The sequence below is a fragment of the Euprymna scolopes genome, chromosome 2 (assembly GCF_053919585.1).
Source record: "Euprymna scolopes isolate OS-2025 chromosome 2, ASM5391958v1, whole genome shotgun sequence".
NCBI classification, from domain to species: domain Eukaryota; kingdom Metazoa; phylum Mollusca; class Cephalopoda; order Sepiida; family Sepiolidae; genus Euprymna; species Euprymna scolopes.
In genome coordinates this window covers 191992126-192010792 of record NC_136483.1, presented here as the reverse complement: position 1 = coordinate 192010792, position 18667 = coordinate 191992126, and the positions used below count along the sequence as shown (strand labels likewise).

At 33.2% G+C, this 18667-nt stretch overlaps 1 protein-coding gene across 3 annotated transcripts in view; it reads right to left on the bottom strand.

The window, feature by feature from the left end:
* LOC145300261 (cytochrome P450 3A4-like) overlaps positions 1 to 18667 on the bottom strand; it is a 56294-nt gene that overhangs the window by 18899 nt on the left and 18728 nt on the right. For 2 of the 3 annotated variants that reach the window (XM_080144470.1, XM_080144469.1), the window contains exons 5-8: positions 17626 to 17742; positions 14600 to 14688; positions 8879 to 9027; positions 4728 to 4855 (exon numbers count right to left, since the gene is read on the bottom strand). In XM_080144470.1, the coding sequence (XP_080000596.1) occupies positions 4728 to 4855; positions 8879 to 9027; positions 14600 to 14688; positions 17626 to 17742 (483 nt within the window). The remainder of the gene's footprint in view (positions 1 to 4727; positions 4856 to 8878; positions 9028 to 14599; positions 14689 to 17625; positions 17743 to 18667) is intronic. The other variant, XM_080144471.1, reaches the window with a different exon arrangement.

Sequence of the window (18667 nt, the reverse complement as noted above, 5' to 3'; positions counted from 1 at the left end):
TTATTTTTCCCTCCTCCTACTCTTTTCCTTCCTTTTTTAAATTATAATCTATAATTCTGAAATATAAACGTTTAGTTAATTCATATATATATATATGTGTGTGTGTGTGTTTTTTTATTTTTTTTATTACCGTTTTATCTGTTTGGTTACATATACAGCCTCATCATACCTTACGGTTTTTTCTGTAAGGTCTGACGAGGCTGCTGGATCGTAAACATGGTCCCACACCCGAAACATATGTAACCAAACAGATAAAACGGTAATAAAAAAAATAAAACACATATTTTCTCTGCAATAGTATTGAGCACTCTCTTCAGGTTCATACCAATTACCAGTTTTACCAAATATATATATATATATATATATATATATATATAAGTCCGCAGCTCACAAGAGCCATAACAGTCAACGAACTGGAAGTTCAAGAGTTTTTCCCTCATTTGGTCTCATCAGTTAGACAGATCCGAACTCAGGATTCGAAACCCGAGCCTCTTGCATGCGAGGCAAACACTCTACCAACTGAGCAAACGCCCCGCACACAAGAATTTCTATTAACCAACACAGATGAAGCAAACCGCGCCAAAATCCGACTGTGAAATGAACCTACATAAGTATTGTTAATTAGATTCAAAGTGACATAAAAAATTTACTATTTTATGATTTTTATCTGTGGTTATTATTAAGTCAATATCTTTAAAGAAATTATATAACATTTCACTAATTCTTTATAAATTTCTACCTCGAGAGTTGATAAAAAATAATTTTTTCATTCATTCATTATATGCTCTGAAATAACATTGAGCTTCTTAAATAAGGATTGGTATATATAAAAAGAAAATATAAGCGAAACCATTATATAATCAATTCTTAATGATGCAATATTTTAAGTTATAAATTTATTATATGTTTTACTAGAATATTTTGTCCTTTTCTTTTCCAGTTTTAACAACTAGTCTTTTATTTTCCATGTCCAAGCTTAACCACATTATTTTTCTATTGCAATATATATATATATATATATATATATATATATATATATATATATATATATATATATTCACATATATATACATACAAATATATACATATATATACATATATTTATATTCACATATATATACATGCATTCATATACGCATATATATATATACATACATTTATATATGCATATATATATACATACATTTTTATACACATATACATATATATATACATACATGCATATACATATATATGCATACATATATACATATGCATATATATACACGCATATACATATATATGCATACATATATATATAAATGCATATATATACATGCATATACATATATATGCATACATATATATATGCATATACATACATTTATATATAACTATACATACATATATATAGATGCATATACATATATATATATGCATATACATACATACACATATATATACATACATATATATACATACATATATGCATATACATACATACATTCATATACGAGGGGCGTGCAATAAGTAATGCCCCTGACCCACTTCCAGTTGTCTGATCTAGCTGAAATTTTGCATGTGCAGTGATTTATATCTCTGCGGGTTATGTGGCAAATTACAGCTCTGAACTAATTGTGATTTCTGTTTTACAGGTGTTTGAACTGAGTCAGGTGTGGAATAGAGCCTGTTGAATGTCGAGCAGTGATCCGGTTTTTGTATTTGAAAGGACGCACACCACATGAGACTTTTGATGAAATGAAAGAAACGTATGGTGATAATGCGCAATCATATGACCTTGTAAAACGCTGGCATCGTGAATTCAAACATGGCCGGAAGTCTGTGGAAACAGCTCCCAGACCTGGTCGCCCTTCCCCTTCTGCCATTGATGAGGCATCTCTCCGTCAAGTTGAGGCTGCCATTTTGGAAGATCGGCGCATTACTATTCGCCAAATAGTCCAAAATGTCAAGATTAGTACAGGGTCTGTGGAAACTATCATTCATGACCATTTGCATATGCATAAGGTGTCTGCCAAATGGATTCCCAGGTTACTCACACCATTCCAGAAGCGAGAACGCGTCGAGTGCTCAAGGATGAATTTGGAGATGTGCCAAGAAGATGAGTCAAAGTTTTTCAAAAGACTGATTACACAGGATGAAACCTGGGTCCATCACTATGATCCAGAGACCAAAGCCCAGTCAATGTAGTGGAAGCACTTGGACTCACCACCTCTAAAGAAGGCAAGGGTGCAGCCCTCCGCTGGCAAGGTCATGCTCACAGTCTTCTGGGACCAGGACCGAGTAGTAATGACAGGTTTCCTGGCAAAGGGTACCACAATTACAGGAGCCTATTATGCTTCACTTTTGAGGAAATTAAGAGAAGCTATCAAAATCAAGAGGCGGAGCAAGATCAGCAAAGGTACCCTCCTCCTGCAGGACAATGCTCCGGTCCACAACTCGCAAGACGCCAGATCAGAAACACGGGCGTGTGGTTATGAAATGCTCCCCATCCTCCCTACTCTTCTGAGCTTGCACCCTCTGACTTTCACCTCTTCCCAGCCATGAAGTTGTTTTTGAAAGGAAAGCGTTTCCCAGATGATGCAGCCTTGATTTCCGAAGTCACGTCGTGGTTGGAGGACTAACCTGGGGTGTTCTACAAAAACGGTCTCCAGAGCTGCATCAAACGATGAGAGAAATGCATAACTCTGGGTTGTTCCTATGTAGAGAACGACTAATAACTGTGCCAAGTTTCGTTGCTCTACTGCTATGGGAAGTGGGTCAGGAGCATTACTTATTGCACGCCCCTCGTATACTATATATATATATACATATATATACATATATATATACATACATATATATATGTACACATATATATATACATACATATATATACATACATATATATGTACATTTATATATATATGTATATATACATATATATATATATGATTATAAATGTGTGTGTGTGTGTGTGTGTGTGTGTGTGTGTGTGTGTGTGTGTATACCATATCAAAGTTAATAACATGTTTTATTTGGCATGATGTGATCTGTAGGTTCGAACTCCACACGTACATTTCTTATTTTTTTTCATTAACTGCAAAGAATTTTAAAAGACTTAAAAATTTACGTGTTTTTTTTTTTGTTTTTTTTTTTGTTTTTTGCATGACGTGGTCTGAAGGTTCAAATCCCACACGTAAATTTCTTAATATACTTTCTTTTTTTTTTTTGTTAACTGGAAAGAATTTTATATAAAATAATTTTATAAAAGAAACAGTAGGTTCTCTAGAGTGCAATGTAGAATAACATATAGTTTGGACTAAGTTACTGCATGGAGGTATGTGAACTTCTTCCCGGGCGATTTCACGGATTTCGATGACAATAAAAACATAGGAGTGTGAAATATTCTCCCTGCTAATATATATATATATATATATATATATATATATATATATATATATATATATATATATATATATATATATATATAAAGAGCAAATAGTTAATAAAACATGTTAAAAAAACACTTTGAAAAAGAGTTAAAAACATATTTAATTTGAAAAAGAAACACTAAATAAGTGGATAGTCCTTATTCCGCGGAGTTTTGAAGAAATAGTTTCCTTCTCATTAGAGGGTAGGAAGTAGAAAAATGCGGGATCGGATTTTGCTTGCAAAAGTATTTGATGACGCTGCAAGTAAGTCAAAGATCTTACTTGATAACAAAAAGTGAAGAAAAAGGTGATTTCACGTTTTTTTATATATTATTATCGGGAACCTCTACGAAATTTCGAACTTAAGCTTTTATTTAATCCATGAGATTAGATTGTTCTCATTATGTCAGCCATGATCATAAGCTTTAATTTTATTTTATTCAATATATATATATATATATATATATATATATATATATATATACTAATAATTATGCAGATAAAAATGCTCAATAATCGATATCATCAGAATGTGAAAGGAGTTAAAAATTTTGCAAATTACGATGTACAACATTTTTGTTCGTACACACGGAATACCCATCAATTATAACCCAATTATCTTTGTAATATAATTGCTAAACTTAACTGTTCACATCAAAACTTTAAATTTAAAAATCTACTTAAGTGAAGGAAACTGAGATTCAAAAATAATAATAATAATATTCTGTCCAAACTCCTTCTTGCCAGCTTCAACTGCAATCTTCACTAAATTTTCACCGTCTCTTTCTCTCAGCGGTTCAAAAAAAGATTGCTCTGTGCTTTCCCCTTCTTTCTTTTTCACAGCAGTCATTGCCCTCATATGCAAATTAAATCAATATGTATATTAATAAGTTGTCTGTAAACAAAAGTGTTTCTTTTCTCTTTCCTTCTTTGATTCCGTCACCCGACAGGATAGACAGAAGCGCCGTCGCTTGTGTAAGTTACATTTTTCATTACTTGTGCCACATTAAGTCAACAAGTTAAATTTCTCCCTGTAAGTAACTAAAAGTCAAAGTTACTAAGTCCGGAATAATTAAAGAATTTCACTTCAAAATCCCCCACAAGTTCTTTAGTAAAAAGATTCCCAAGTTTAATGGAAGGCTTTAAAATTCGAAAAAGAACAAAAGAAAATCAGAATTTAAATTAACCAAAACATTGTGAATATCACAATCAAGATGAGAATAATAGACCAAATAATACAAATTGTCAATCCACGTCTCAAATATGCTGAAACATAACTAATTATCATAATTAAAATATGTTTGCAAAAATACTTACAGTTATATGTTTTTCCCGTTTTCTTTCTTCAACCAGTTCCTTACAAAAATTGATAAAATAACTCAGATTTCCAAGCGTTGCACCTGGTTTAATTTTGTGGATTAATTTTCCAAGATTTGGAAATATTACTGCAATTACAAACATATTAGAGATGAAATGTCATTATTGGACACATAAGGATTGTGCTGAACGCAAATAAACGTAAAATCACTCAACATGAAAAAAAAAAATTAAATTATTTTCCAAATAAAACTATAATAAACACAGTTGAAGGAAATCGTAGCATTGAAAGTTGTGTAGGTTGAAATCCATTTACACAAGACCAAACCTGACTTGTTGTTTCTGTGTGAATCTAGCATTGGCTCATCAGTTTTTGTCAATGACTTCAATGAAATTTCAGGTTATTTTAGCATTCATTCGACTTTAAGATTCACAATAGAGAATTCTAGTCTATTAAAACAAAACTGTCGATAAAGAAAGATTTTGTCATGACTCTTCTCTTGCTTCTGAGTCAACTCGGATTTAACAAACCAACGCATGTACCTGATGTTCATAACGTTTTCTTAACAACTGACCACGACCAGAGCATATTTACTGTTCTATCTATTCTGGGATCTTCTGATTATTCAGTTGTCTGCATTAAGATCAAATCTAAATTCAAGAAAACTCAGATGTAGAATGTATCAATACTCAAGAGCTGATTAGGACAGCTTTAGATCTTTTATCTCTGAAATTCCTTTGCATTTTATTTTCAGAAAAAAAATGTGTCTTGTATCGTCTCTGATATATCTTATTTTGTGTGTACATTCAATATCGGCAGATGGTCAAAAGCGCTAATTAATGGAAGAAATCTCTTTTTGCTCTTATTTTGTTTTGTTAGATTTTGATATTTACACAATATTATATTTATTATTTTACGCGTGAACGCGATTCAGTGTTGATGCTAATACGAGAGTCAGTTAAAATGCGCGACGGCAAAGATTCTCCCCTTCCTTGATCAGATTTTATTCGATTGCTTAAAAGCGAGTCATTCAGACGCCCACACTTTAAACGTTAGCGGAAATGATACAAACAAACAGCCTCTCCATCTCCTTGTCACATCATATATTTCTTTATCCCCTTACTCTCCTCACATTCGTTTTTCCTTCCTAAAGATAAAGATAGAAAGAGAGGACAAGTAACTTGAAATAGAGTTGACGTGCAAATTAAATCACATGGAGGCAGAATTTTTTTTTTTAAGTATTCTGAGTAAAAACGCCATATGATGTAGACTATTGCCAGAATCAGTGGTAAAAAAATCACCAATTTCACCACAAACTCGAATTAAATTGATTTGGAGATAACTGCACGGAATAAAGGGCGAACATTCCTCTATATCTTTCTCAAAACAGCAGAAAATGACCATGCTTATCACAAATCTGGGAATGGACGTGTTACCACAAATCTCAAAGAACTCTTAAAATTCCAGGAAGCTTGAAATTAGACGATGACTTCTCTTGAATACTTTATTTCCGTCAGGTCGTTCACTTTATTCAGATTATACCTTTTCTAAGAGATAGTTACCCTGTGATTTTAATCTTTCCTTTTTTATTCCGATCCTGTCCATTCCCATGAATAACCGAACTAAAAGCTTCAGACATTTGTTTTTGTTTGACTAAATACTATCTTATATAATACTACCGTACCCGGTCATGTGTTGCTGTGGCTCAGTTTGTGTAAATGGAAACCCTCCACTATCAAAAAAAAGACAAAATTAATTTTTTTTTCAGAAGGAATAAATGTGACAAACTTTTTTATTATAGAAAAATAACCGTAAGTTAATTAATAAAGGAAGTTTATGTATTTATTTGCGGACTGCTATCCTCATCTTCTATTGTTGTTTTACAACAATCTGTGAATACGTAAATAAATGCGGAATGATAAGTAGGCAAATGAATTTTTTGTTGTTGTTGCTTTTGTGATAGTAAGTTACCGTAGCGAGCAACATAGTAAAACGAACAAACGGACACAGAACCAAGCAAGAAAATTAATAATTGGAGTGAGAGCGAGAGAGTGACAGAGAAACTGAGAGAGAGAGAGAGAGAGAGAGAGAGAGAGAGAGAGAGAAAGAGAGTTAGGAAAGATATATATAGAAGAAGTGAGAGAGATAGAGAACGAGAAAGAGAGAGAGAGAAAGAAAGAGAAGAGATTTTAAAAAAACTGTTGTAGATAATGTTGACGCCGTAAAATATATGTTTTTATTTCGGCAGAAAAAAGAACTGTAAAGAGAGAGAGAGAGAGAGAGAGAGAGAGAGAGAGAGTGTGTGTGTGTGTGTGTGTGTGGAAATAAAAACTGTTGTAGATAATGTTGATGCCGTGAAATGTTTGTTATTTTTTCTTTGGCATAAAAAGAACATTACACGGCGAGCAATATCTACCAGTTTTTATTCTCTCTCTCTCTCTCTCTCTCTCTCTCTCTCTCTCTCTCTCTCTCTCTCTCTCTCTCTCGTTTTTATATTTCTTTTTATGCTGAAGAAAAAAAACATTTCATAGCGAACAATATCTACACCAATTTTTATTTCCTCTCTTTCTCTCTCTCTCTCTCTCTCTCTTTCTTTGATATATATATATATATATATATATATATATATATATATATATATATATATATATATATATATATATAGAATGTGTATATTTCCTCCCGGTCTTGACTGGAGGCGATAGGAGGATTTAATGTTTAGGGGAAAATAGGAACTACTTCTTCTAAAGATGCTGCGATTGTGATAGTGTTGCTTCTAGGATAAAATGTGCCTAAAATGGCCTCCTAAAGTTACATAAGATAATGGCGAATAATCTAGATATAATAAATTTTCATGTGGCATATGTTCTTGCAAGCATACGGTACTTTGGTCCAGAGAGGAATTTCTGTAATCAAAATAATATATATGGCGAGAAAGAAAAGAAAAAGAAAGGAAAGAGAGGCATTGATTCACACTTGTTGACTTTCTTCATTCGCCCCATTTATTTTTGTCGTTGTTGTTGTTGTTGTTGTTTTTTGTTTGTTTTTTTGACCCGCTGGGATATTACATTCTTTGTTTTGATTTGTGTTTATTAAATTTGATTGCATAATGAAATAATTTATGCATATATAGATACATATATATATATATGTAATCTTGTTGCTTTGTTCTGTCATTTCTTCTTGTCAAATTGTGCTCTGGGTTATTTTACCTTACCATTTGGGTCGTAACATTCCACGACCGACATAATACATTTTTTCTTTTTTTAACATGATACGTACATAAATAGAGCTATGTAGTAATCTAGAAATATACTTATGCTACTAAATTACACAAACATGTGTTTCATCCAAAAGCAAATTGTCAGGACAAATTCATATATTTACTTATATATGTATAGGATCTTATCAGAACAAATTAGTCTATAATATAAAGGGCAAAAATCTGTTTAAACATACGTATGTATGTATGTATGTATATATGCATGTATGTATGTATGTATGTCTCACAAAACTTTGGACAGAGGCGACGGGTTTTCACGAGATCGATATCATTTTGAATCTCAACCCTTCGGACGACAAATATCAAAAATTGGTTAAAAACGTTAATTCCTTCACCCTCAACTGAGCACTTTTCTACAGGGTAGCGTAGCAGAAAATCATTCCTTCATGACAATTTAGCCAAACACGCATGTGCAAAAAACGTTCTTTCTTGAATTAGTTTAAATATTAAAAAACGACCTAATTTCGCTCACGCGGTCATAGACCAGTCAGTATTGTAGTCAGCATCATTATCTTAAGCTTGCACATTCGAGCTGAGATTTCAAATATATCTGTTTTTCGATTTTTAATGTTTTAATATCGAAACAGTTATTTACCCCCACTAGTATATATATATATATATATATATATATATATATATATATATATATATATATATTGCATCATTAAGAATTGATTATATAATGGACATTTCTGTAAAAGTCTAAGGAAGCTACAGACGGCCAAAAAACGGTCGGGTAGCTGAAACAATAATGTAACTTAACAGAGAAATACGGTAATAAATATAAAACGTATATATATATATATATATATATATATATATATATATATATATATAAAGGGAAATTAGATGTTAATAATTACTTACTACTAATAACCTGTAAAGACTTGAAAAAGTCAGCATCAAAGACTTTTCTCGCATTTTTAACGAGAGGGCTGTCAGGATTTTCTTGTGAATCCACTTTTATTCCAAATCCAGTTGAAGCAATAACATCCATTGTATAACCTGAAAATAAACTGAAATTTAAAAAAAAAAAAAATTTCAATTTATGTTTGGAAATTTTTTGAGATTAGGATTGATAATTAAGATTATTCAGACTACTGTTCTCATCTGGGATGTTAATCTCACAATATTTTAGATGGTGTATTTGTCGACTTTCTCCAGTTTCACCTTGCCAAATCCAGGAATCTATACGAAATCGCAAGCAACATGTTTTTGGATAAAAGTGTCAAGTTATAATGAGTTGTACATGAGAGTCTTTCTGAGGGCTGGCGGTTCAATCCTAAGTATGAGTAATACTATTACAATTACGAATTACTTTAGACTTCTATCTGGTCATGGCTGGTGGGATGAAAGAAAGCTACGTACATCAATTAAATAAAAGAGTTCTGTTTGAAATTCCGTATAGCTTCCCAAGATGCACGTGAAGTATAGGATGGGGCGATAAAGTTGTCACCCTAAAGAAAACAACACTACAGCTTTATTTTAAAACTTTTATTTTTAAAAATCAATTCAGGTAACTTGATTATGTAGTAGAGCTGACATCTATTCAATGTAGCCGCCTTCATCCTTAATCACCGCCTTGATACAGGTCCAGAACTGGGAGAATGCCTTTTCCACAGATGGCAGTAATCAGGCTAGCTTTGATGTTGTGAGAGGTCAAACTGGTGATATTCTTGGGGTATGACCAAACAAAGTAGTTCAGCAGGTTTAAGTCGGGGGAGGAGGGGGACAGTGAGAGAAGAATACAAAGTCATAGCACTCTTTCTGAAGCCAAGCCTGAGACTCTTTGAATTTGTGGGCCGGCATCGTACTGCTGTCAGACCCAGCTGCCACCTGATTGCACCAGGGGATCACTACACACACTCTTAACCACATCCAGGTACACTTCGGTGTTGACTTTCAAGCCAACTTCGAAGATGTGAGGTGGCATGATGTGGCCCTCACTTGAAACCACACAAAAGACCATAACCGTGACTGGAAGCTTCATTGAGCTGTACCCTCAAGCATTGAACCATCCGGATTTGCATTTTGAGGGTGCTGGTAATGGTCCTGTTGTCATAACTTGAATCAATAGAGAGCATGAGCTGTACAGTGGCACATCTCAGGTCTCGCTCGTTGAACATTGTGTCACTTTCAGACATGATAGAAGGCTCTTATCGCTCTTGGGATTTGTACACAACTGGCCAACTAGTAGATGGTCTGCAACAAAAAAGAAAACCGGTTTTCATCAAATGGAAATGGAATCATGTCGTCTTTTCTAGGGCGACAATTTTATCATTCTATTCTTTAGGTTGGTTATTACTTTGACCAAAGCATTGTGAGAATAACACTCAAGATGAGAACAGTGGTTTGAATAATCCAAATAATTTAAACCTTATTCTCTATCAAAATGTGACAAATGTGGTATTATATAAGAATTATTTTTACTTTACTGTATTGTTATTATCATTGCTATATAAAACCCTTATTGCAAGGATCGTTCCAAAAGTAAAGTCTCCCAAATTTTAACTCAAAAAGTTGAAGAGCTATAAAAACGGGAATGGTACCATTAAAACGAGTGACCTTTTGTGCTCCAAAATTTATTTTTTCCTACATAGTCACCACCATTCTCAATATACTTTTGCCAGCAATGAACGATGCCCCTCCCTGCCATGTAAAGTATGGCTTTTTCAAATCTTACAAGTTTAAAGTATTTGGAATTATCTCCCTTGTCCTTTCAGACTGTTTTCAAGATGGCATCGCATTTATTTCAATTTCATTCTACAATAACAACTTATACAATGTTGTAATAGAAGTGATGGGCTGGTGCCAAAACATGTGAGGGTAAGTGTGATTAGCTTTATTTGTGACAAAAAGAGTCTGTTTTTGTTTGTTATGCTGGCTATCAGTTGCTCACTCCGAAGAGAATTAGCTAATATGTTTTGTATAGAAAATAAATTTTCTGGTGCGATTAGAACCTGATTCCTGCATTAGTGATCTGAGGTTGATTTAACCAAGTAGAATGAAGACAAACAATTGAAAGGCTACAGCGTGATTTGCACAGGCATATGAGAATCTTATTTCTGAAACATTTGTACAAAGGAATTTGGTAAATATAAAAAATGGTGAGAACAGAAAAGCACCATTAATGTATGCAATAAACATATGATAAGCTTATTTCTGAGACTTCAAACAAACAAAAAAGGACTAGAGAGCGCTGACATTGGTCATAGGGTTTGTTACTTGTGATGGCAACAGTTGTGAAAATAGATCCTCTTTCTTTCCGTCAGTGCTCTATCAGTTAAATCCTATTTCAGTCACCCAAATTATTTGGAGTGAAATATTGGTCGGCTTTTTTTTTTAGTTTCAAATGTTGTCTACAACATTTCCTTGTTATTAATCTTGACAGATATGTTTCCAAGAACAACTTACAATTCTATTGCCATAAATAATGACTAAACAACTAGCCAATCACATTGAGATGTTTCAAAATCACGTAATGCGCTTCATCGCCTGATCAAAAAAAAAAAAAATAAATCCACTTCGTCAAACTACTTCCCTAGTCTCTCTATTTGATCAAATCAAATGTAAAATCTTTAAATTTTTTGGCCATATCAAACGATCAACTACTGGCCTGTCAAAGTTATACATTGAAAGTTAGAGGGCAAAAAGAGCCAGAAGAAAGCCAAGGAGAAAGTGGAGAGAAAATATTTTTTGATTGGACATGTCTCAATAGTTGGGTGTCCATCAACCAATTCCGTGGATTGGAAGGAATGGCAAAAAATAAGTCACATAGGTTTGCAATCCGTACTAAGACAATTTATCAATTTCATTTTTCAAACCATCAGTTGTATTTACCATCAGACAAAAACAAACATTTTTTAGGCAACTTTTGAAAATATATAGATTCTATTTATTATTCCAATTTCTCGATAAAGCATTCATAAACTTTTAAATGTGAAATTATTTTTATTTAGTATAGAATTTTAAAAGTGCATATCTTAGTATGGTATATCATATACTTTAATATACCATATATTTTTGTCTAAGTTCATGAAACCTATCACAATTAACTACGCATTGTTTTGTTTTAAATAATTTAATAGTTCAGTTGTTAAAACACAGTTCTTTCTATTCATAACTAGCTGTACCTGTCCAGCGTTGCCCGGTAATCCTTTTATTTATAATGATTTGAGGATGATTTAAAGAAACAACAAAAATTTAATAAAATCAATCATAACTTTTATTTGTTCATTGAATATTGATTATTGATGAACATAGCTTTTAGAATTGTCTTCATTCTTTCTAAAAAAAATAATAATGATTTGCAAAATTTACAGCAACTTCTGGTTGTCAGATTTCTAAAGCAATTTCTTTTTCTTTTTTTTTAATTGCAATCGCTCAAGACAAGGCATGAAACTACTTAATGTAAGGAGCTAGCAAAATGAGAGGTCATTATCGCAAATACAGGAGATGTCTAACGGCCTTAACTTGAAAAGACAAATGCTATGAAATGGAGGAAAACAGTCAGCAAGAAAAGAGTTCCACAGGCTTGCGGTTCTTGGAAAAGCAAATTGATGAAGACCACTAGACCTACAAGTCAAACAAGTGTTACCGTAAAAGACGACGTGTGTTTATTATTTATTATTATTTGTAAACATTTACTGTTACGTTTATTGTTACGGGTCTGTGTGTGTTTATCAATGTTCTTACATATACGTGTGGGTGTGGGTGTTTTTATCTATAAACGTGTGTCCTTACGTGCAGTTCACTGTTATATGTGTGTGTGGGTGTGTGTTTGCTATTCCTTTACAGTTTCTTTTGCCCTGGGGAGTTTCCGAGATGAGTATGTGCAAACAATATAATGCAAACATACCTGGTTTGCCTTAGCCAGCGCATGACGTCTTCTTGGTCGCTGGTCTTCCATCCTGCTGGGGAATGATGCTGCAGACAGATTCATCAATCAACAACAAGATGGAATTGAAGCTTCAAACCTTTTTTATTCAAGGCAAGCCTAACATCTTGAACCCCTGGTCGTCGGGAGAGACCCGAAATCTCTCGTCTGCATTCCTCTGCTGCTAAGACCAAACTCCATCCATGTGGTCGTCAATTCCTTAATTTTCGGTACATTCTAATCTAGATCGTTCAAGGTGACTTGGGTTTGATGCCTGTCAAACCTTACCTTTCTGACCCTGCTAACTCGCTGATGGGAAACCAAAATATGCTTATATAACTTTCTATTTCTAAAACTACCTATATAGCAATTAAACTGGGATTCCCAATACTACACAAGCTGGAGCAAAAGAAGCGGGGAATAGGTAAGATATTTCTGAATAACACATGATATAATATTTATAGAAAATGCCGACACTTGCAACATTACGTTTGTGCGAGAGAAGTTGCAGAAAAGAAAAAAAGGTTTAGGCTTATCAAATTACAGATATGTTTCTGAATTTTATCAAAACCCCTTAAGTGGAACACAGATCCACCAGCCAAAATACGATAACAGTACTCCATACGTGGTCTGATAGTAGATTGGCAGAGATAGAGAATAGCTTTAGGCGTGAGAAAGTGTTTAAAGTGATAGAAAAAAACTGACTTTACAAGAAGCAGAAAGAGAAATGGATTTAATATATGAACTGCAAGGTAGATTTGACAAGATAGATAAATCAAGAAGTTTCAAAATCAATTTCTCCTTAAGAACAAGGTTATCTATGAGGATCTCAGTAAGAAAAGGGACATAACGACGCTTGAAAGACATGAACTGATGTTTAACAGGGTAATATGAAATAAGCCATTTTGGACCCCAATCCACAATGCAACCCAGGTCAGCTTCAAGATCAGCTGCATATTTCAACTGATCCTAGGGAAAAGAGTAAGAAGCAAATAGAGAATGGCATCATCTGCATGGATGCTAATTTTCTAAATAATGTTTCCAGGAAAATCATTTATATCGAGAAGAAACAGAGTTGGGCCTAGAATAGAACCTTGAGGAACACAAGCATTGATAGGAAAAAAGAATGAAGAGACATCATCCAGAGTTGTTTGCAAGTTTATATCATATAGAAAAAAACTAACAATGTTAAGAAAATTATCACTAATACTATAACTCTTAAGTTTGTGTAGAAGACCAGAATGCCATATTCTTTCAAACGTTTTTGAAATGTCAAGCGTAATGGCTGTACTCTCTTCTGAATTATCCATCAACCGACAGATCTGCTCAATTACAACAGATAAAAGATTCGTAGCTGAACAAAATCACGAAAGTCATGCTGAATTATAAATTGTTTATATTGAATTGTTTATAAATATTATTTTCCCTATATTTTTTATTCATGTTTTGAGGATGATTTAAGGTAATAAAAAATTTAATAAAATGAATAGCAATTTTCCTTGTTGATTGCATATTGATTATTGATTAACAAATCTTTTAAAATCATATTCATTCTTAGTAAAAATTGATGATTGTTCAAAATTGAATGCAACTTTTGTTTTTCAGATTTCCAATGCAATCATAAACAATTGTTTCTAATGAATAGCTTTAAAATATTATTGTGTCAATATTTTGTTTGAAATTGAATGACTAAAATAGAGAAATCGACTCACATAGTGACATCTGTTGGTTCCTTGCTATCTGCAATTTTATTTAAGTTTTTTTCAAATGTCTTCAGGACATTCTCAATCAATGGAACCATCTGAAATTTTTAAAAAGATATGATGAAAATATTTTCTACTTATATGCCAGCAAAATCAAATTGTGTATGATGGGTATTTTGATGAATGACACTCAACATGAAAATTGCAAATCTGATTGGACCAAATTTTCAATCAATAGAACCATCTGAAATTTTTTAAAAAGCCACTCAATTTAAAAATGCGATTAGATATTTTGTTTTGCTATTATTTTTATTTCAGTGGTAACATCATCTTTTATGCTAAAATTAACATCTGGGATATTAAGTCTGTATAATTGATTCATTTAATCTATATATCTATATATATATATATAAGTGTACTTTTTTGTCTGTGTGTAGAACAAGTCAGCCTGAAAGTCAACTCCAAACTGTACCTGGATTTGCTGAAGAGTGTGGTGATCCCCTGGTGCAATTAGGTGGCTGCTGACATACCCTGAGTGTGGCAGTAGGATTCGGCACTGGTTCACAAGCCCAAAATGTCCCAGGCTTCAGAAGGAGTGCTACGACTTTGTACCCTTCTCTCACTGTCCCCTGCCCTCCTTCCCCAACCTGAACCTGCTGGACTACTTCATTTTGTCATACATAGAGAACATCATGAACATGACCTCTCACAAGACCAAAGTCAGCCTGATCGCCGCCATCTGGCGAGTATTCGCCAAGCTCCTGTGGAAAAGGCAAGCTCCCAGTTCCGGACCTGTATCGAGGCAGTGATTGTGGCTGAAAGCGATTACATTGAATGGATGTTAGCTCTACTACATAATCAAGTTACCTGAATTGTTTTTTTTCAATAAAAGTTTTAAAATAATGCTGTGTTCTTTAGAGCGAAAACTTTATCTTTCCACCCTGTACTATTGCTATTGGTTCATAAATATGAAATTTTAAAGATATGTTAATCCTACAGGTATTGTTTAAGCATATCTATTTGTATTTATGCTATTGGTTCATGAAAATAGGATTTTAAAGATATGTTAATGCTATAAAGACACTACATCTATAATATAAGATTATCATCAGGGGGGGGGGCTTTTTACTTTTAACACTTCTCCAACCAAACTTGTCTTTTTCCATTACCGATACCTGAATCCTTGTTTTGCCACAGTCAAAATGAATTGCGCTATCGTTGAGGAGGCCCATTACTCCAATAAGCTTCTAAAACTGACTTTAACCCCAGATCTATAATAAAAAACTTGAGATTGGTTCATAAATATAGAATTAATTTTAATGTTGACTCCATAAAGGCACTACTTCTACAAGATTATCATCTGGAAAAATAAGTTTGTATAAATAACCCTAATGAATTCAGTTAAATAGCATTAACTTAATTTCGTTTAATGGCAATAAAGATTTTAAACAGATATTTAAACAGTTTATAAAGTTTGCAACCATGGAAGAACGTGAGAAAAAAATCTGTTTAGGTTTAAAAGTAGTTTTATATTGTTATTTCTGTTAAATATTAATTTTTATCATTATTAATAAATATTATATGAGGAACCATTTCGAGTTAAAATTCGAGGTTCGTTGTTAGATAAACACCACATCAGGTAGCTAGCTAAATATATATATTGTGACCTAATCTTTAAATTGGATTAATCAAAATTTAAATATTTAATTTTAGGCTGACGAGATATATCGTTTTTTTGTTTTTATATTTGTCGTCGAGGTAAAATAAAACATGATTCCAACAAGATAGGCTAATATAGTATTTGTTTTGAACTGAGCGAAAGTTTACTAATGTATACTCTCCCCTTTAAAACTTGCAGAGACTTTACCGGCTAGAGATTTTGTCAAGTCTATTTTTAGACCGGATTGTGAAGCAGAGAGGAAGAGGGGGAGACCGGAAGTGGTATCACTTCCCCTTTCCCTTTCTAACTGGACACTGGTGGAAATGGCTCTTTTCGGTTTGGGTCGCTGACCTGTAAAGAGGTCTCTCTCCTCGTTGGAGGAGGGGGTCGACTTCTTCCCCTCATGCGAAAAGGAGAGACGGGTACATGATACATGGACGACACAACCTTCTTCGCGATTAATGCGATTAATTTACTTTCTCACAAAAGAGACGATGACTTTTTTCCCAACATGCGGAGAAGATGTGGATGTATTGACACGGACGATGTGATCCCTTATCCCTCACAAAAGAGACAGATATATAAAGTGCGAGCAAGAAAAGAGAACACGTGAATTTGCTATTCGAACTTTTCCCACCGAAGGAAATATCTTGGATTAATTGTATCGTTGTCGAGTTGTGAAATACACCAGCAAAAGAAACAAAATAAAAAGGGAAAACAAAAGAGACCTGTAAGTGCAAAGACTTTGATTACCTCCCCCCCCAAAAGACTTTTGCTCATTTCAATACGCATAGATATACTTCAGATTCCATAACTTTGAATACATTTCCTTTTCTTTTGTTATCTTAAATAAATCTATTTTTGTATCATTTGGAAAAGTGTCTGTTACATCGTTATTTCATTGCGTTTTTATTGTATTCGTCCTTGTATCTCTATCCACTTGTTTTATTTTTTATTTTTTGCTGTGTCACGTATGCGATAAAGATAAAAATACTTGGATTTTTGCTTTCCCGTAAATTCCCTTATACCCCCCTTTTGGCGACATGTTACAAAGGTAAACGATATTTGCTTTTATCATTAAGTTTCCGTTCATACCCCTACGTTATAAATTGCCTTACCACACCTTTTATCGCATATGTAACAACATATATATATATATATATATATATATATATATATATATTTGCTTTGACTTCTTCACATAATGTACACACTTTTCAAGTGTACTTTTATCAATTTTACATGCATAATACTGGATTGATTTTTAATGGAAATGATTCTTCCTTTAGTAATATATAACAAAAACAACAACATAAAACCATTTTCTTCCATGAACGCGAATTTATAGATTTCCAATATTTGATATCATACAAACCTCACGCATTCTTTTAGAACTGTAAGACGGGGCCAAGACGGTTCGAAGATATTTCCAATGATCATCTTTGGCAGCAGATAACATATTATTAGTGTACTCATCTACTGTAAAGATTAACTGTAAAACAATGCATTCATTAAAAAAAGTTAAAAAGTCCAATATAAAAAAATAAACAAAATATAATAAAAATAATATCAAGTAACAACACATATCCAATATTAATAGATCATGCATCTAAAACAGATAAATTAATTTACAGTTTCTGCAAACCTGCTCCGTCTACAATAAAACCTGCCATGCACGTTTGAAAGTCGAACAAACACTTGACAAAGGAAAGACATCCCGAAATATAGCATCACAGACAAAACCACCTGAACGTCTGACGCCAGTAAGAACATTCTACATGTAAATTTTGTATATAAAAAAATAAAATAAAAAAATAAAAGTGAAACTGCATAGTTGGTTCCACCATTATATCTTAAGTTGAATCAGTTTGAATCTATCCATCACACTTTTACATTATTCTGCCGCCTATACACTTAAATTTCTTCTCATATAAAAACTAGTATAATAAACCACAACCATAATCTACACTATTAACGATTACTAAACTACCACCTTACATTCATTATCCTTTATACTTGAATGGTCTTCGGGCCTTGATAAATGGTGAAAAAAAGGGTTTACAATTTATTGCATGAAGAATGCCAGTATTCCTTTAAACACACTCCTTTATATTTACAGCAAATTCTCCAAATTTAAAACTGAGGACGCAAAAGGCAGAATATCGATCCACTTTGATCGTCAAATCTTCTTTGAAATCAAGAGGACAGCGAAACAATAATATGAGGATCAGAAATGATGGTGGAGACTGGGTAAACTTGAATTAAGAGGACGCCCAAACAAGAATTTGTTAACATTGTATTTAAAAGCGATCATGTTGTAATCCGCTGAAAAGCAGCCCCGTGATATTGTATTCCGCAAACAAGTAGTTCTCAGAAAGAAACTTTGCTCATGGAAGTTCCATTTAGTTTTAGGAACA